Source organism: Rhinolophus sinicus, chromosome 16 (assembly GCF_057876585.1).
Source record: "Rhinolophus sinicus isolate RSI-liver-muscle chromosome 16, RSI-T2T, whole genome shotgun sequence".
Classification (NCBI taxonomy): domain Eukaryota; kingdom Metazoa; phylum Chordata; class Mammalia; order Chiroptera; family Rhinolophidae; genus Rhinolophus; species Rhinolophus sinicus.
The window spans coordinates 4,611,235-4,631,131 of record NC_142516.1 but is presented as its reverse complement, the minus strand read 5'-3'; the positions used below and the strand labels follow the sequence as shown (position 1 = coordinate 4,631,131).

The following is a 19,897-nucleotide window of genomic DNA, read 5'->3' as shown; positions in this document are numbered from 1 at the left end:
CGAGGTCGCTGCGCCAGGAGGCTTCTGCGGCCCCCACAAGCCCCGCCACCGGGGAAGGACGGAGGCGGGTGGACAGGCTGGGTGCGGCCAGGATCGGGTGCGGCACTGGGAGTTCTCCAAGGTGCTAAAATAAACCCAGCGAAGGATCAGGTTTCCCGACCGAAATAACCCAGGAGCGGCCTTAGAAATGCGAACTGAGAAAGCGATCCGGGGAGGGAGCACTAGGGGTGGGGAGGTGGTGATGAAAATGCTTTCCACGGGGCTCCCTCCCCATCCTGGCAGGGGACCCCGCAGCTGTCCCTCCCTCCTGTCCCCTCCAGCTGTGTGTCTCCCCAGGCCATCTGCTCAGAGTGGAGCTTCTCACCCACTCCCTTCCCCTTCCCTTCTGGAGTCATTGTCCCAAATAACCAGCCTCCTCTTGGCCATCAGTCTTTGATGGCAAAGTTTGTAGTAGATTAGAGCCCAGAGTCCAGAATCAGCCAGACATTCATTCAATAAATATTTATTGAGTGCCTACTGTGTGCCAGGCACTGCCTGAGCCCCTGGGCCCATAAGTGAACATAAGTGAGCAGTCCCTGCCCATGGGCTAATGACACTCTGCTAGGAGGACACAGGCCATAAAAACAGAATAAATGAGTGTAGAGCATGTTAGAAAGGGTACAGCTCAAGCACAATGGAAAGAGCAGAAGAGGCTAAGAGGTATTGGGACAGGATTTGAGTCCCAGGGGGCTTCACTGGCTTACTGGATTGCCTGGATAGAATCTGTTCTGGAATCCTTTCACCTGAGCCTCAGTGTTCACATCTGTGCAATGGGGACTTAAAACTGGTCTGTGAAGTGCTGTGATAGTTAAGGGACATGCACTTAGCTCTGAGTCTGGCACAGAGCACTGCTAAGTACAAATGAATGATCGATGTATTTAGTAGTAATAGTAGAAAATCTATCTTAGATATTTAAAGGTGATAACTAACAAGTGTCTATAATGTACAAACTGCTCTAGGTCCCACGAAGCTGCCAGAAAACCTCTTCTGCTCTCAAGTAAGAGAGAGGCAGTGTAGCCAAGTGGTTAGGGTCAACGGCTTTGGGCCGAGACCCGAGTCTGACTCCTGGTCTGCTTTTTACCAGTTGTGGGCCCTGCCAAGTCACTTCACTCCATCCACAGCCCTCTCTAGCAATAGACTATGCTACAAGGGATGGTTATGTGGACCAGGGGCCAGGTGGGGCAATGGTTCCAGGGAGGACAGGTGGTCTGCAGGCATAGCGCCACCTCTGGGTAAGCTTTGCACTTCCCACTGGTCCCTGCATGGAGCCTGGCGCACAGCAAGCCTCAAAAAGTGTTCCATGAGTCGGTGAGTGACAGATGACTGACAAATAGGTAGGGAATGAAAAAGCTGTGGGACATATGGCCAGGAAGACAGCCGCAGGCTCAGAGTTACAGGGACCAGCCAGCGCACGGCCCAGCTCTGGCCTTTGCCAGCTGTGTGGCCTCACAGGTGATGTCACCACGCTAGCCTGCTGTTACTCGTCTCTAACATGGGAAAAGAGTGGTTGGACTTGCCCTGTCAGCTAGAAGTGTCTACAGTCCAGCTGTGTTCTCCCAGGTCTGGGCACTGTGGTAGGTGGCTCTGGCTGGCCCATCGGACCTCAGGGGATGCTTCTGACCACACTGTTTTTTGGCACTTGCCCCTTGAACCACTTATTTATAGTCTGCTTTAGTGCACAGGGCTGTATGTATGAGGATGGCCATGTCAGAATAGTTTTAAATAGTCATGAAATGGAAACAATCTACATGTCCAATAACAGGATTACGTACATAAACTATGGCCTATCCACGTGACAAAATGCCAAACAGCCATTGCAAAATGATGGATTGTCACGGAAATATTGCCAGGTTTATATTTGTTAAGTGGAAAGGGTAGGTTATTTTTTTAAAGGGCATATAATATACTTTAAATGCATATTTGTGTGCATGTGTATACACATACACCACGCATACACATGAGTATATCATATACATAGATACAGTTTGTTTTATATATATATATATATATATATATATATATATATATATGTATAGTTATTAAAGTAATACTTGGTTGTTGTAAAATATTTCAATAATTGAAATAAGACAAGTGAGAATTCCTTTATAATCTGATCACATCGTGTTCACAGAAGTAGTTTCCAGATAGTAGGATTACATCTATATCATCTGTATTTATTGAATTTATTGCAGCAAGCATGTAACATTTTGATAATAAGAAAAAATAAGGCTATTGGTAAAATTACAGTTTTGTAAAATGGCTAGTTATTTCATGAGTGTGTATCCTGTCTCCCCAGCTAGACTGCAGGAAGAGATCATTGAAAGTATAGATTCAATGAACAAATGAATTCTAAGACTTGAGAAGTGGGACTGTATGGCCTGTGGTAGGTGCTCATGAAGGGATGGCACCTGCTTCTCAGCTGCCTGAGAATGTGAACAGGGTCACCTCACCTTACAGAGAGAGGCCAAGATGCTGACACAGGCCTGTGGGTATTAATAGCACCTGTCTTGGCTGGGCTCCTCTGCCCCTCCTGAGGTCAGCCCAGGTCATGGGCCCCATCCAGGAAGAGTGGGGTGAGTGCCCTGGTGGACAGCTGAGAAAGCACGTCTAGGTCCTTGTGGTCTGAGGGATTTGAGTCCAGCGGCCCTCGTGTCCCACCCCAGGGACTTCTTGGGTGTCAGACCTCTCCTCTTGGGGGCTGGAAGCCTTCAGCCTCTGAGCCTCAGCTTCCTCATCTGTAAAATGGGGATGATATCATGACTTCACAGGAAGGTTGGTTGTGTGGTGTCAATAACAGAAAGCACATAGAGAGCTCAGTGTATTCTGTGTACTGCCTGCCATCTGTGTGTTCTGTGTACATGTTCAAGTGCATGTGTCCAAGTCCAGAATAAAACAGGCACGGGTCATCATGCTACACCCAACAGGGCAGGATGTGACGTAGTCTGGGACATCCTCCTCCGTGGCTGCGTCTAAATGGAACACTCTGGAAAAGGAATGCCAAGGAGTCTACAAGGAAACACTGACTGAAGGCTCCTGGAGTCTGGCTTCATGTCAGCCAGGAATGGGGTGAGTCTGGACCTTGGGGGTTGGTCCTTCCAAAGGGGGCACTCAAAAGGGAAAGAGGACTGTGCCTCATTTGTTAAACAGGATCCATTCCTAACCCCCAGTGTTGAAGACTCACTGTGTGGCAGGCACCCGTCTCTCAGAGACCTTACAACAGCCCTTGGAAGGTGGACACTATTATCCCCACAATACAAGTGGAAAAAGCCAAAGAGAGGCCAAATGACTTGCTCAAGGTCTCAACAGCTAGCTGGTGGCCAGAGCCCCAGGTCATTCCTCATCTGCCTGACTCTGGAACCCATGGGCTGGTTCCCTGTGGCCAGAGAGCACTCACCCCCACCCCAGGCCACTTCCTGTCCTTGGGATGCTCTGTGCCTGGCCCCCAGGAGGCTGTGGGGCCGGCCTGGGCTTCATAAGCAGGCTCAGTGATTGGAAAGGAAGTCACGGCCTCCGGCCTCCTTCCCAGCTGGGCAGACAGGCCTTGGCTGCCATGAGGTGTGAGACCAGGGCATTCACTCCTGACTCTTCTGGTCGCCCAAAACCAGTGAGCCCTAAAAGGGCTGTGGAGAATTTGGGTTCCCGCAGCCACCCAGGTGGGTGCAGGAAGGCTTGACTCAAACCCAGAATCCCCTTTGGCTGGGCCCTCTGTTTGCCGTCTCTGGGTTTGCAGCCTCTTTTGCCCACTTTGCTCCATGCACCAGACCTCTGGGCTTCCCAGACCTCACATGGGATAGGCTCTCCCCTGCCCGGGGCCTCCACCTGCTCTTCCTTCCTGGGGGAGCCCTCTATGACCCCACGCCAGCCCGGGAGCCCTGGTTCTATTCCTGCAACATGTCTGCACACTTGCCATCACTTACATGTGTCATTCATTTAATCCTCACTGATCTGTGAGCTTCCCGGGAACAAGGATGGAGTCTGGCATTTGCTACAGTGTGCCAGGCACCTAGCACGGTGCCAGGTGCTCAGTAACTATTTATGGGTTGCCTGAAGCTGCTCCAGTGCCCCTGTCCTTCACAAAACTCAGGTCAATGGAGGCAACCTGCAAGGGGCCGATCCGTTACCAACCAATGAATTGTGCCTGCCTCTCATGGAAATCAAATCCTACAGATTGCCGTTTGATTGGACTGTGATGCACTGAAGCCAAATTCAAGACTGATAAAAAAACCCCAAAAAACCCAGCCAGACTGCTAGCTTAATGAAATGCTGTTACAGAGAGGAGGGGCTGGGCCTAGCCCAGCCGACCCAAGGTGATGCTTTTAGTGACATCATTCACTCCACCTGGAGCCAGGAGAGGCCTTCCGCATGGGCTCCACTGTCCGGTCCACGGGACCAAGTCCAAGCTGCCCAGGCCTGTGGGGCAGGCAGGCCTGGCCCACAGGGGCCTGGACTACTCAGAGGGAAGCTGGTAAGAGCATAGACCAGAGCGCACATTTGGGCCTCCGGCCTAGGGCACAGCTGAGGCCAGAGCAGCGGGAGGACTACATTTCCCAGAATCCCCCACTGCCACGGAGAGCGAGCCATTGGAAGATTTAAATAGCCCAGGCTTGAGGCAGCGGCTGCAGCTGTGGACCCGACCGCCTTCCCCGTGGCTCCATTGGCGCTGGCCCCGCAGTGGTGGGCTCCATTGGCTGCCTCGCCTGCATTGACGTCTCTTGGAGCCCGGTGGCAGCCGGAGGTAAACAGCCATGTGCAATCCTCCACTCTATATTTAACAGCTGCTGCGGAGAAGGCAGGGACGCAGAGAGCGGTGGCAGCTCTGGGGACAGCTCTTGTCTTGGGGAGAAGGCCTTCGCAGCCGCAGCCGGGCTGGCACCGGCCCGCACCGTGTCCGCGTCACCATGCCAGCCTCCCAGAGCAGGGCCCGTGCCCGGGACCGCAACAACGTCCTCAACCGAGCCGAGTTCCTGTCCCTGAACCAGCCCCCCAAGGGGGCCCCAGAGCCGCGCAGCTCCAGCAGGAAGGCCTCAGGCCCCTCGGTGCAGCCCCCAGCCCCCGGCGACGGGGCCCGCGAGCGGCGCCAGTCTCAGCAGCTGCCCGAGGAGGACTGCATGCAGCTGAACCCTTCCTTCAAGGGTATCGCCTTCAATTCCCTGCTGGCCATTGACATCTGCATGTCCAAGCGGCTGGGGGTGTGCGCAGGCCGGGCCGCGTCTTGGGCCAGCGCCCGCTCCATGGTCAAGCTCATTGGCATCACAGGCCATGGCATCCCCTGGATCGGGGGTACCATCCTCTGTCTGGTGAAGAGCAGCACGCTGGCCGGCCAGGAGGTGCTCATGAACCTACTTCTGGGTAAGTGTGCCGGTGTCTGCCACCCACCCCACCAGGACCGGCGGGGCCCTTGGAAAGCAACTGGAATGATCTAACGAGGTTAGGCAGGAAGGGTGTCCCAGAAATAGGCAAGCTTCCACCTTGGGAAAGAGAGAGCCAGGGCTGGGCAGAGAGGGCCCCCTGCAAAGTGCATCCTCAAGAATGTGGAGGCCCAACAGGAACCTCTAAGGAAGGGAACCTCCCCAGAGGCAGCTTTGGGGTGGGGGGTGAAGGAGCCTTGGGCCTCAAGAGAGATGGTCAGGGATCTGGTGGGAGTCCCGGTGGGGTCCTGGCGGGATGTAACTCCCATCCACAGGCGGAGGTCCTTGAGTTTCTATGTTGCTTGCAGTCAGCACTTGTGATCTGTCCCCATGCCCCTCTGTTTGGTTCAGGGACCCTGTAAGCTGCTTAGGATTCTCCCACAGGGCCTGGGGGCCCAGGGGGTCCAGTCTGGGGCTCCCACTCACTTGTGGCCTCCTGAAGTTCATACCTGCTGCTTCCTAAGGTGAGTCGCTGGAGGAGAGGGCCTGGTGAGCTGGTCTTTGGTTTGTTTTTCCAAAGTCTTTGCCACCAGTCCTTTCAGTTCATCACTGCCGTGTGTTAGGTGCCACGTGGGAGCCATGTGAAAGATGGGCCCTCCCCTCCACCCAGCAGGTGATGCCCAGCACCTGGCCAGCCACCCCCCAGGCATCCCCGTTCCCCAAGGTGCCTGGGGAATCTCTGCTCCCATCCTGCCTGCTGGGCCCATGTCCATTCTCTCACCCTTCCCATCATGGCCACCATGTGTGGTTCATGTGGGCGGGGGTCTCAGGCTAGGCAAACACTGACGAGGGGTCCCAGTTTCAAAAGGGGGATGGGTTGGACCCCTGAGAACTGCTTCCCAGAGGAAGTTATGATGAAAACGTGTATCCCTCTGGTTGCATCTCAGAGTCCAGGGCTGGATGCTCTGTGGGTGGGATGTGAGGAGGAGGAAACAGTTAGAGGCTTTGTGCAGGACATGGCGGTTCTGGCACCATGAACAATTTCTTGTTCTCAGTACTAAATTATTCATATTACTTGTTATTTATCCCAAATAAACAGTCCCCCGTGACTAGTGCTATTATCGTTCCCATTTTACAGATTAGGAAACTGAGGCTCCTATAAAAACAGCACCCTGGCCAAGGCTTCAGAGCGGGAGATTTGCACCAGGTCTGCCTGATGTCCAGACCTGTGCTCTTTCCAGGTGCCTTGACATGGGCTTGGGAGGAAGGGGACAAGTAAGGTGGCCTAGGCGCCACACTGGGGGCTCCTGGGGGCAGAACCCTGCTCTCATCACCAAGGCTTCCCCAGCACCCACTGCCGCCTCACAGGGCGCATGGCTCAAGGAAACGTGTTGGGGGTTAGGTGGCCTGCTGTCAGAGGACTGGGGTGGAAAGCGTCCTTGAGCCCCCTCTGCGGACCCCGTCTGATGGTGGGGCTGCTGACGCAGTATTTGTAATCTGTTCAGTGTTTGCTACGTGCCCGGTTTTGCATAAGCCACACCATCACGTATTATCCTCACCACAACGCCATAGGGGAGAAGCTGTTATTCTTCCCCATTTAAAGATGAGGAGACAGAGGCTGAAGGACAGGCCAGGATTAGAACTGGGACCGACTCTAGCTTGTTAGGAGAAGGTTCTGGCGCATTCCAGCAACCAGCTGCTGTGGGCACACAGGTGTTGGCTTCAAAGAGCAGGGTTTGAGATGCCTGCCTTGAGTATGAATGACAGTCGTTTTTAAGTTTTTCAAAACAGCGTTTATTGAGCTTCATTACATACCAAATACTATGCTATGAATGTCCCATATTTTATGATTTAAAAGTCTTTTTCATGACCTTATAAGGTAAATATTAACACACCCACTTTACAGATGTGATAACTGAGGCTCAGAGGGGTCAAGGGACTTGCCTACCCCACACAACTGGAAGTGGTAGGTCGGGGACTCAAACCCAAGTCCTCCAGACTGCAAAGCCCTCACTGTCCCACACACCGTCGGCCAGCAGGTTGGGCATCCCCCCATCTGTTCCTGAAGTGTGTGCAGTGAGGGGACAAAGGGTCTGGGAGGAGGTTTTCCATCTGTCAGCACCTTGGCAGGCGTATCCAGTTACCGAGACCACGGGGAAATAAGGGCCTGGAGCAAAGCAGCCATTCAAGGCTGGCTGCTCAGAGTGGGCAGGCTTGTGTGTGGGCCTAGTTTGCTGCGTGGGGATGTGGACCCAGCCCCTCAGCTTGTGGGTGGACACTGCAGCAGATAATCACGGCCAGTCCTCAGCCCACAGCTCGTCTCCGGTCCAGCCCACCAAGAGGGGCTACCACACTGTCCTCTGCCTAGAAAGGGAAAGCAGACCCTCTGCTGAGCACAGGCTTCAGGGTTCTGTCATCCTTTAGTCTTCCGTGGGGTCTCGGGGCCTTTCAACCCCAGAGCACAGTCTCTGAGGGCAAACTGGGCTCTGTCCAGGGCCCTGCCCAACCCTGACTCTCTCTGTGAACTTGGTCAAGTTCAGGGCATGGTAAGGATTCAAGGGGAGCTGGTAAAGCACTTGGCACAGTGGATGGCAGGGCCCAGAGGGGTGAGGGAGCCCTATCCCTCCCTGCCTGCCCACTCCAACTCCTGGGCACCCAGCAGACTCCTGGGAGAAGTCTCTACTGGGTGCGGAGGTCTCAACCTATACAGGTGAGACCTGGGCTCCCCTTGAGAGTCTTGGGAAATGGGAGCTCCAGCCTAGTGGCCTGGAAAGAGCCCTGGCTGGGCCAGGAAGTTCTCTGCACTGCCCTCTGCATCACCTCCCCTAGGGCATGCTGCCCAGACTCTGGAAACCTCAAAGCCAGAAGGGGTCTTAGCAGCTGGCAAAAGCTTGGGCTCCAGAATCAGCCAGACCTGGGTGCCAGTCCCAGCCCTGCTGTGGGAACTCGGGCAAGTGACTTTGTCTCTCTGAGCCTCATTTTCTTCGTCTGTTAAATGGGTTGCCAGGACACTTCCCTGAAGATTTACACATAAAATGCCTGGCACACGCGAATGCCACTCAATGCTGTGTAGCCGTGATTGTCACCATCATCATCACCATAACTATTATCCAAAGAAGCCCCAGGTCCAGACCCCCTCCAAGCCCCCTCCAAGCTCTAGACCTGTGAGTTGTCCTGCTGCCGCCTTTGTCCCTGTCCTGCAGCACCTGGCTTGATTACCCCAAAGGTAGCCAGGTGGCAGGTGACCCAGGCCCATCCTGGTTCTCCAAGCCCATCCTGGTTTCCTCACGGGCCTGTCCGTGGTGGAAAATGGCCTCTGTGTCTTACTGCCGTGATCTGGGAAATCATCTTTATTGAGATCTTCCTAATGATGAAAACGATACATTCTTTTTCTCTCAGATTTTTTACTGTGGTAAACTATACATAGCATACAAGTTGCCATCTGAACCATCTTTAGGTGCACAGCTCAGGGACACCAAGAACGTTCACACTGCTGTGCAGCCACCGCCGTCCATCCAGGACTTTTTCATCTTCCCAAACTGAAACTCGGTCTCCACCAAACCACTCCCCATCCCCTCCCCCAGTCCCCGGCACCCACCGTTCTACTTTCTGTCTCCATGGATTTGTCTACTCTAGGGACCTCGTATAAGTGGGATTACACAGTATTTGCCCTATTGTGTCTGGCTTATTTCACTCAGCATAATGTTCTCAAGGTCCATCCATGAGATAGCAAGAGTCAGGATTTGCTTCCTCTTTAGGGCTGAATAACATTCCATGGTGTGGATGGACCACATTTTGTTTATCCATCATCTGTCAGTGGACGCTTGGGTTGCTTCTGCCTTTTGGCCATTGTGAATGACACTGCTGTGGACATGGGGGTGCAGACTGCTTCTGGAGACCCTGCTTTCCCTTGTTTTAGGCCTGTACGCAGAGTTAGAATTGGTGGATCGAATGACAATTCTATGTTTAATTTTCTGGGGAACCCCCATACTGTTCTCTACAGCAGCTGGACCATTTTCCATTCCCACCACCCGTGCACAAGAGTTGCAGTTTCTCCACATCCTCGCCTACACTTGCTGTTTTCTGTTTTTTGGATAATACCATCCTAATGGGTGGGAACATGGGATCGTGGTTTTGATTCGCACGCCCCTAATGGTTAGTGACGTTGAGAAACTTTTCATTACACACTCTTATAGTAAGGAAAATGCAAGCACTACAAGAGTAGGTGATGAAAAAAGTGGCGCCCCCCGAAACCCCTTCCCGGAAATAACCTCCATTACAGTTTGGATCACGAGCCTCTGGATTTTTCTCTGTTCACATGCTAACACATCGCCTATTTCTCAAATGACCTGCTGCAGTGTTTTGCCCAGCTTGACCTCAACCTGCTGGCCCCTGTACCTCCCTTTTGGAATCACGGTCTCGATTCCTCGTGTCCCTTCTTGCTTGAGGGGTTCTGAACCCAGAACTGGCTTCTTCAGTCGCGCAGCCTGCCCCTCCCCCCAAGTCCGCCTTCCTGCTGGAAGAGGCTCCATATAATCTGTTCTGTGGGCTCTCCCACCAGCCCCTGCTCCTGGGGACAGCCTAGATGACAACCTTCCATGAGACCTGTCCCTAATTGATGGGTATTTAGTCTGAGCCCAGCTTCACTGTCAGGAGCACGCCTGCTGGAGATGACACCTGCCAGCTCTGCAGAGGCAGAATGTGCCGCCGCCCTTTCCCCCAGCTTCACTTCTCATCAGCTCAGGGGCTCAGCGAGCCGAGCAGTCGCTCCCACCCGCAGGGGAGCTGGTGGTGGGCCCCTCACCGCTCAGGGGCCTTCTGCAGCGTCCTGGTAGCTGCCCTGCAGCTCGTGCAGAAGTGAAAGCAGGAGGTGTGCAGTCAGGAGGCTCCTGGTCTGCACTGTCCCTGCTCCGGAGCCTGGCGCTCAGCTGGGTGAGCAAACCGTGCTGTTGGGCTTCCATGCCCATGCTTTTTTTTTTTTAAGTTTCAAGTGCACAAGACAAAGTAATACTTAGACGTTTATCACTTATATCCCTCACACTGTGTGAACCACCCTCCCCCTCATCCACTATCCCTCTGACATCGCACACTGTCTTTATTCCTAATGCTGTACTCCGCTTCTTGTAAATATATATATACATACATATATATAAAATTGTAGTTGGCATTCATTATTGTTCAGCTTCAGGCGTACAGTGCAGTGATCAGGCATCTACATCATCCCTGAGGTGGTCTCCCAAATGGGACACGTGTCCATCGGATACCCTACAAAATCTTTACATTATTGATTACGTTCCCCAAATTAATTTTCAAAACCCCGTGGCCATCTTATGGTTACCGACTATTTTCTAAACCCCTCACCTTCCCCCTTATCCCCACGCCCCCGCCCCTCTAGCAACCCTCAGTTTTTCCTCTATGTCTCCAAAACTGTTTCCGATTAGTTCATTCACTTATTCTTTTCTTTAGATTCCACATATAAGTGAGATCATATGGCATTTGTCTTTCTCTGTCTGACTTATTTCACTTAACATAATGTTCTCTAGGTCCATCCATGTTGTTGCAAATGGTAAGATTTCTTTCTTTACGGCTGCGTAATACTCCGTTGTGTAAATGTACCACGGTTTCTTAATCCAGGTGTCTCCCGATGGGCCACGCCCATGCTTTGGATGTCCTTGCACCACATACTCTTCAGAGACAGACAGAGCTGCTTTAGTATTTGGACTCTTGAGATGAAAAAAAGGAAACTTGCCAAGTTATGGGGTTCACTCAGAATCACTCAGGCTAGGGGAGATAGAGACAGACCAGGACCCTGTGTCGACACCAAGGCCAGGGGCAGCGGCTCTGGCTGAAGGCGGGGCTGCCCTGGTCAGGAGAGAGGCCAGGCGTGTGCACATGTGCTCACGCACACTGCTCACACCAACGGAGCAGATGTCCCTGTGCCAAAAGGCAGATGTCCCTGCCTCCCCACTCAGGACCTCCCTGCTCACTGGGGCCTCCCAGGAGCTGTGTTTGTATGTGTGTGCTAAAATACACATAACATGAAATTTGCCGTCTTAACCATCTTTAAGTGTACAGTTCAGTGGATTAAGCACATTCATGTGGTTATGAAGCATCCCCACCATCCATCTCCAGAGCTTTCTCTTCCCAAACTGAAACTCTGTCCCCATTAAACATGATCTCCCCATCCCCTCCCCAGCCCCCCCGCCATAACCTCTAATCTACTTCCTGTTTCTATTAATTCACTTATTCTAGGCACCTCCTATCAATGGAGTCGTGCAATGTTTGTCTTCTGTAAGTATAACTTTTAAAATGCATACAAGTCGTGTATTCGTGGTAAGAAAAAATTTTAAATGCAGAATTACAGAAAGACAATAAAAATCACCCTCCATCTTCCCACCCAGCGAGAAGCACAGGTAACACTTAGTGAGGTGCCTTGCAGACGTTTTTCTCTGCGTATGAACACATTTACATCTTATTTTACAGAAATGGCACCCTGTTGTGAATCCCGTCTGGCGATTGGCGTTTTCCCACTCGCTCGCCTCGGTGGCTATAAATACACATCCACTACATCCCTCAGTGGCCTCGCGTGTTCCATTGTCTAGACTTGGCCCCAGTTTGTCCCATCCGTTTCCTACTGAAGGGCGCTGGGTTGGTACGCGTCTTCCAGTGTTAATGAAGAATGCCGCAGTGGGCATCCTTGACCATGAATCATGGTGTACAGCCATAATTATTTCCCGAGGAGATTCCTGTAAACGGAGGAGCTGAGTCAAGGGAGACGTGTTGTTGAGACCCCTGAGTCTGAAGCCAAAGGCCCTTCAGAAAGTTGACACCCAGTCTACTGGCTGGTCTCTACCTCCCGGAGAAGCCGGAATGGGGGACTGGAAGCAGGGTCAGCCCCAGGCCACAAGAGCCAGGACCCCTCTTTTCAGCCCCAGCCAGTGAGACCCTGCCCACAAAATGTCCTCTCACCAGCCAACAAGGAGCCCCATCTTTGCTCTCTCCCCAGAGACAGGTGTCAGGTGTCGGGACAGCAGGGCCTGGGGGATAGTCGTGCTTCCTGCGTTGGGGGTGCAGGCATCTCAGACCCCATCTCAGTGAGGGGCTGAGACTGTGAGGTTGAAATGGCAGGAGAGATGGGGGAGCCAAGCTCTGACCCCATTTATGGAGTATCTGCTGCGAGGGGCCCTCAGAGTAGCCTCTGGGATGATCCCCATTTTGCCCATGAGGGGAGGGGTGCTCTGAGGGATGGATGTGCCAAGGTCATGCAATTTGTAAACATGACCTTGAAGCTGGCCCTGATTCTGGAGCCCAGGTACAGAGGCACCACCCTAGTGCAGTCGTGCTGTGAGCAGAGGGCCGGGGAGGTGAAGTGACCTGCCCCAGTCAGAGGGCAAATCAGAGGCAGCTGGCCTCAGCCACTCTCCTGACGCTGGCCCCTGGGCTTCATGCCAGACAGACCTTCCCCATGGGGGCCCCCTGACCTCCCTCTGGGTGGGGGGAGGGTGGGCGAGGGGGAGATGTAGGTCAGGGAACTCGACTGGGCCATGTGAGCTGGATCACAGAACCTTGAGTGATGGCGCCATTTGCTTCTATTTCTGGGCCCCAGATTATGTGCTGACGGTGACAGAATGCCAGTCCCACTGAGGGCTGGCTGTGGTGCTGGAGGAGGGGCCAGCAAGGGGGGTGCCTGGGGGAGGCCATCGGCTCTGCTGGAGAGCAGGCCTGCGGTCCGAGCACTCGCCTGCTGCTCCTTCTCCTTCCGAGCCTGCACACAGACGGCTGCAGTGAGGTGAGGGGTAACACCACCGCGCGTCCCACCTGCAAGGGGCCTCTCTGTAACCATCACTCACTGCCCATCTCTTCCTCAGAAGCAAAGCATCCTGTCAGCCCAGTTCACTAACCCCAGGCCTAGCCCACGCCTGACATACCTAAAAACGAGCAATGCCCAACAACTGAAGGTCAAGTGAGTGAATGATCCAGGCACAGCATGCATTGGGCCGGCTGCACAGCCAGGCTTGCCCAATTGTCCCCCAGGGGCACACGGCAAAGAGAGCCGGGTGGAGAGAGCCTGTTACTCAGGTGAGGGAAGGGCCTCACTGGACCAGGGAGGCCAGCTGACTCTTCTCAGCCTGGTCTCCTGCCTCTGCTGCTCTGTTAGGCCCAGAGGCCCAGGGGTCAGATGCAGCCGCCCTGATAGTCCCTCTCGTCTGCTGGAACTGTGAAGTCGCACGGGCTGCATGGGGCTCCCAGCCTGGGCCTGGCCTCCGCCTGAGTCTGCAGCGTGCAGGCTGGCTGGCCACGCAGCTCCCTCCCAGGCCTCCACTGCCTGGGAGGCCTGGGCTCGTGGGAACAAGTTGCCATGGAAATTCGTGGTAGGCATTTGTAGAACCAAGTCCCTGCACCCTTTAGGTTCCTCCTCTCTGGGCCAGGCAGCCTATCCCGCCACTGCTTCCTGCTTCTGCCCCTCCTCCCTCGCTGGCGAGGCATGTCCCGGGGGGTGGACATCAGCCAGCCTTGTGGCTAATGAGCAGGGCAAGCCCAGGGGAGGCCAGGGGTTCAAATCCCAAACCCAGAGCTCTGTGGCAGGCAGGAAACGAGGAAGGCTGAACAGTGCTGCACAAACCAGGGAGGACAGCGTTATTTGGGAGCAATTGTGACCCGTGTGGAGGCCACGGTGCCTTCTCCACTCCAGCTGTGGGGTTCCGAGCATGTGTGACGCATCAACTTTCCACAGCAGGTTACAGGACAGTGTGCGGAGTGCGGAGCGTGTTGCAGCCTGTGTTAAATCTGCCCTGTAGATGCTAGAAGGGTCTGGAACAGTGGCTACCTCTGGGTGACAGGGCTACAGGTGATTCAAAATCTTTTGTAAGTTTTCTACAGTGGACATCTACTTGCCATTTTTTTTCAACAGTTGTTGTTTTGTTTTCTGAGAGAGAGCAGTTGCAGGCCAACAATTTTGACGTCCACTGCGAATTTTCAAGGAAAGCACCCACGGCCAGAACTGTCATTTCATGGTCAACCTCCACCCTTCGCTGGCCCCTCCCAGGTGCCAGGCAGGGGCGGGGGACCAACTCTCTTTATAGGAAATGTCCAGACTAGGCAAATCCAGAGACAGAAAGCAGATTGGTGGTTGCCAGGGCCGGGGGAGGGGAAGGACGAGGCGTGAGTGCTGACGGGTGCAGGGCTTCCTTTCGGGGTGATGACAAGCTTTGGAGCTGGATAGAGGTGGTGGTTGTACACTGTGAATGTGCTGGCTCTGGATGCCACAGGACTGTACCCTTACAAACGGTTCATTGCCCGTCACGCGAGTCTCACCTCAACTTAGAAAACATGAGGATGGTAACACCCTGTTCTTAGGGCTGGCTGGAGCTTCGGTGAGGGCCTTTGAGGGAAATCACTAGCGCGGGATCCCGCTTGTCAGAACTCATATCCTCTGAGGTGCCCTCGGTGGCCCGTGACAGCCCCGATCACCCACTCTGTCACAAACACCTCCCAGCCGTGAGCAAATCGTGTCGTGGCCTTTATGGAGCACCCCGTGTGGGGGGAAGAGTGAGGAGAGAAATGCACCAGATCATGCGGGATGTGTCAGGCCGTGAGAAACGCCGTAAAGAATAAAGCAGTGAGGGGGATAGAGAGCGATGGGGCTTTTGTAAACAGGTGGTCTGGGAAGGCACCCGGCTGCCAGAAGCGAGAGCATGAGGTGTGTGACTATCCCAGGGAAAGGCATTCTGGGTAGAGGCAACAGCACAAGCAAAGGCCCTGAGGTGGGAGCGTGCGGGGGCCTGTGTGGCTGGGATGAAGGAAGGAGGGAGGGAGGAGGCACTGACCGCCCCGGGGGCGTCTCTCTCCTGCCACAGCCCTGCTCCTGGACATCATGACGGTGGCCGGCGTGCAGAAGCTCATCAAGCGGCGGGGCCCGTTCGAGACGAGCCCGAGCCTCCTGGACTACCTCACCATGGACGTGTACGCCTTCCCCGCCGGGCATGCCAGCCGCGCGGCCATGGTGTCCAAGTTCTTCCTCAGCCACCTGGTGCTGGCGGTGCCCCTGCGTGTCCTGCTGGTCCTCTGGGCCTTCTGCGTGGGCCTGTCACGCGTGATGATCGGACGTCACCACATCACGGACGTCATCTCGGGCTTCATTATCGGCTACTTCCAGTTCCGCCTGGTGGAGCTCGTCTGGATGTCCTCCAACACTTGCCAGATGCTCATCTCTGCCTGGTGAACCACCGCCCACGGCTCTGGCAGGGGTGGCCCCACAGAGGAGGCAGGAGGAGGCAGGGCCGGCGGGGGAGGGGTGGCCTGGGCAGCCCCAAGTCCTCTTCCCCATCTTGGCCGGAGGCGGGTGACCTCAGGTGGGCCCACCCAATGTGCGGCGTGTGCGGTGGTGCCGGGTGGCCCCTGCTCCTTTGCTTGGACTCTGAGTCTCTCTCCAGGCAGGCCAGGACCCCGCGTGGGGACAGTCCTGCTTAGCTTCTGCTCTGGAGGTAGCAGGTGAGAACCAAGGTGGCAGGAGAGGGACTGAATATTGTCTTATCCTTTCATCATCATGACTGTTGAGTTCTTGGTTGTGCCCACTATGCCACAGTATGATGCCTGGCAAAATACCCCCAACCTACCACCCAACACAGGTGCCATTAACGGCCATCGAGCGCTTAGGGCAGCGCTTTCCACTGGACACCAGCTTGCAAGACGCTTTGGGAAGAAAAAGGGTTTTGTGGTCAAATAAATTTGGGAAATGCTGCATACTCTGCCCCCATGTTGGACATTCACAGGGGTTGTTATTGTCGTAAAGGCTCTGACAAGTCCTGTAGAAAAGCTTCCTGTCGAACCTTGTGTAACCCCATGTTTCCTAAGCTTATTTGAGCACAGAACCCTTTTCTTGTGGAACAGCTATGAATCCCCAAGGAACCGTCGTGTCCTCAAGCTCGTTTTGGGAGCTGCTGCCCAGGAGCCAAAGGGCCTGAGGCGTGAGCTGGCCTCTCCCAGCGCTGACCAGTGCCACCGCCTGTGGAAAGCCCACAGCCCATTGGCATCAGTGCCGCTTTGGCCCCCAGGGGCCGGACTCCGTGTGACCTAATAGGTCGTTTCCAAGTCAGCTGTTATGGATGTGCATTTCATGTGACAATACAGGTGACATGCAAATGGACCCTCTCCTGTGTGGTTTTTTCCTTGTGTGATACAAGAATTTTCAGGCAGGAGAGTCTCTGTTAACATGGGGGTGGGGATGGAGGGAAAGGCAGGTCGATTTTTTCATCTCCAGATGGGCCATTGTGTCGGGTAGTCTGGGGGCAATGGGTTCCTAGATTTTCCAGGCTGGTTGGTCCCTTCTCCCTAAGGTCCCCGTCGGGGGCATCCTCCATCCCCCAGGCCCTGCACGGGCTGCTCTGCCCAGCTCCCACTGTGGTGCTGACAGAGACCTCCCCTGGGGGCCAAGAACCTCTCTCACTCCAGTCTCCAGACTCTGCATTGCTCTCCCCTGACTTGGTCCCTGCCCCCTGGGAAACTGACAAGTGGCCAGGCAGACATTCAAACCTGAGGAAAGCTTCAATGAGGGACATACAGGGAGCTTCACCCAGTGATGGGGTGCCAGGCCAGGGGTCTTGGGGAAGGGAAGAGGGAGGAGATTAGTGAGTGGGCCAGGAAGGAGGGGAAGAGAGTTCTAGGCAGAGGGAAGAGAGGGGCGAGGGCCAGGAGGCAAAAGGGGCCTTACCTATGACAGATGAGCAGGGCAGTCTGAGTGGCTGCACCCAGAGTGTGGGGTGGGGTGATCAATGTGCCCATTGTATAGATGAGAAAACTGAGGCCCTGAGAGAAGAGGTGACTTGCCAGGTTGCCCAGCCAGGAGGCAGCACCGCGGTGTGAGAATCAGTCTGTCTGTCAAAGCCCACAGCCCATATTCCCCCACCTCAGCTTCCCACACCAGTCTCTGCTTGGTCCATCCAAGGGAGGCAGGGATGAGCTGGACGTTGCTGCTGACACACAGCGGGTACGTTTCCCAGGCTGCCATAATGAGGAACCACAGCACAGTGGCTTAAAACAACAGAACTGTATTTTCTCACAGTCCTGGAGAGCAGAATCAAGGTGTCAGCAGGACACTGCCTCTGAGACCCTGGGTAGGATCCTTCCTTGACTCTTGCAGCTGCTGTGGTGGCGCCATCCTTAGCACTATTTGGCTTCGGCTGCATTGCTCCCCTCTCTGCCTCCATCATCACAGGGCATTCTCCGCGTGTCTGTGTTTGTCTCCTCTTCTTACAAGGACAGCAGTCCTACAGTGTGAGGCCCACCCTACTTCAGTATGTCCTCGTCTTAGCTTACGTCTTAATCACATCTGTAAAGACCCTATTTCCGAATAAGGTCGCATTTCGTAGCTACTGGGAGTTCAGATTTCAACATATCTTTTGGGGGACATGTTTCAACCCACAACACACAGGATCCTTTGTGAGAGGAAAACAGCTTCCTCTCCCAGCTGGCCCCATGGGGACACTCACGTCCGAGGGGCCTGACTGCCGATGATGGAGGGCAGTTGCGACTCCCGGGCACAGAGCCCCCCACAGGCCAAGCCCTGAGGCCTGACTAGCTTCCCCTCTGGCTGCAGAAACCCCACATTCTCCATGGTCATGGTCCCCCCAGGGCCAATGCCCCTGCAGACAAGACCCAAGCCGTGCCCTGTCCCTAAACCACCCACCCAAGGCCCCTGGCTTCTCTCTTGAGCCTCCAGCATGCCCAGCTCGGCTTGGGGTACAGGAGGTGTGCACCTTATCTTTGCCCGAAGGAGTGAGAACCACGATTCAAAGCTCCAACTTTCAACTTTGAATGTTGGCTGGTTCCAGTATCTTTAAAATAAATTCTGCACATTCCCACGGATGCTTCTGGGCATTGCAGATGCCAAACTGGGTTTCAAAATGCTTAGCAGAAGGGGTGAGGGTGGGTGTCTGCCTTCTCCCTCACCCCGCCCTGGGGAATCTCTCATCCGTGGTGGCTTGGGCTCCAGCTTTGGGCTAAGGATAAGGTGCTGCCCTGTGAGGTCCACATCCCCAGCAGGGTCACATGTCCCCAGCCGGGGGCCTGGCACACAGAAGGATTGCGAAAGAAAGAATGAGCTACTCAGACGACTCCTGACCCACCTCACCCCAGAAAAAAACCAGTCGTCCCCCCTTGGTACCCGGGGACTGGGCAGGATGCTTCAGGGCTTGGATGGGTAGGTATCAGTGGGAAGTGGCACCCAGAGCTGGGTACCTACCTGTGTCATGGGGGGACTACTGCTGACTTCCCACCTCCTCTCCCAACCATGGGGATTTAGGTGGGGGATCCTTTCCCAGCTGCTGCTGTTTCCTGGGCCCCTCATGTCCCACCTCCTCCATGGTCTGTCTCACCCCCAGGGAAGGAGGAGAGAGGCAGAAAGGACTGAGGCCAAATCCTACCTGGAAACCTTGGGTCTCACTCATGCTCTTAGCCTGCCTGTCTCAAGGTCAAAGAGTGGTCTTTAGCACAGCCCCAGGGCCAAGCGCCAAACCCGTGTGAGGCCTGAAGTCTGAGATGGGGAGGGAGGGCAGGCGTGAAGCCCAGGCGGTGCAGGTGGGGCTGTGAGCCAGGCCCCCTACCTGGGCATCTGTGGCCTTGAACCCTCCTCTGCCGCACCCCGTGGGAGTTGGGGGCGGGGGGGTAAGGCTTCTAGAGCTGCAGGTAAATCACAGATGATGATGGCAGCTCCCAGCACCCAAGGGGAGGAAATGATGACAGATGACAGTGCTGTGATAAACAGAATAACGGCCCCTCAGAGATGCCCGTTTCCTAATCCCCAGAACCTGTGACCGTTACATTAGGTGGTGTCGCGGAATAAAGGTAGCAGATGGGATTAAGGGTGCTAATCAGCTGACCTTAAAATAGGGAGAGCCTGGATTATCCAGGTGGGCCAATGTAATCACAAGGGTCCTCAAATGTGGAAGAGGGGGAGGAAGAGCGGGGAGAGTGTTGCGATGGGAGGACTCGGTCTGCGCTGCTGGCTTTGAAGATGGAAGAAGGGGCCACGACCCAAGAAACAGGCACCTCGAGAAGCCGAGAAAGGCAAGGGGATGAATTCTCCCCGGGAGCCTCCAGAAGGAACTGGCCCTGGTGTAGACTATCGGGTAAGATAATACATTGGTGGTGTTTTAAGCCACGAAGCTTGTGGCAACTTGTTACAGCAACGATGGGAAACCAGCACGAATGCCTCCCTCAGTCCCACCCCACTCGCTGCTGTAGCCATCACCTCGCAGCCCCTCTCCCAGTACAAACAGCAACCAACCATCAAACCTGCGGGTTCTAGAATCATCCAGCCCAGCAACCTCTTTTAACAAATGGGGTGCAGGCCCAGAGAGAGTGTCCCCGCCACACCGAGTGCCTCAGGCAGTATGGAGCCTGCCCTGAGCCACGCTCAGCCTCCCTGGCTCCAGGCTGTGGGTGGGCAAAAGCCAGGGCAGCCAGGGCGTGAACTGACCCCACCAGTCCCAGGTGTCCTGAGCTGTCATGCT

At 54.7% G+C, this 19,897-nt stretch overlaps 1 protein-coding gene across 1 annotated transcript; it reads left to right on the top strand.

Moving 5' to 3' along the window:
- Window positions 1–4,627: 4,627 nt before the first annotated feature.
- On the top strand, window positions 4,628–16,533 carry PLPP7 (phospholipid phosphatase 7 (inactive)). Its single transcript, XM_019728867.3, has 2 exons — window positions 4,628–5,388; window positions 15,245–16,533. Exons 1-2 carry the CDS (start codon window positions 4,938–4,940, stop codon window positions 15,607–15,609), a joined length of 816 nt encoding a protein of 271 aa, XP_019584426.1. The 5' UTR covers window positions 4,628–4,937; the 3' UTR covers window positions 15,610–16,533.
- Window positions 16,534–19,897: the final 3,364 nt, after the last annotated feature.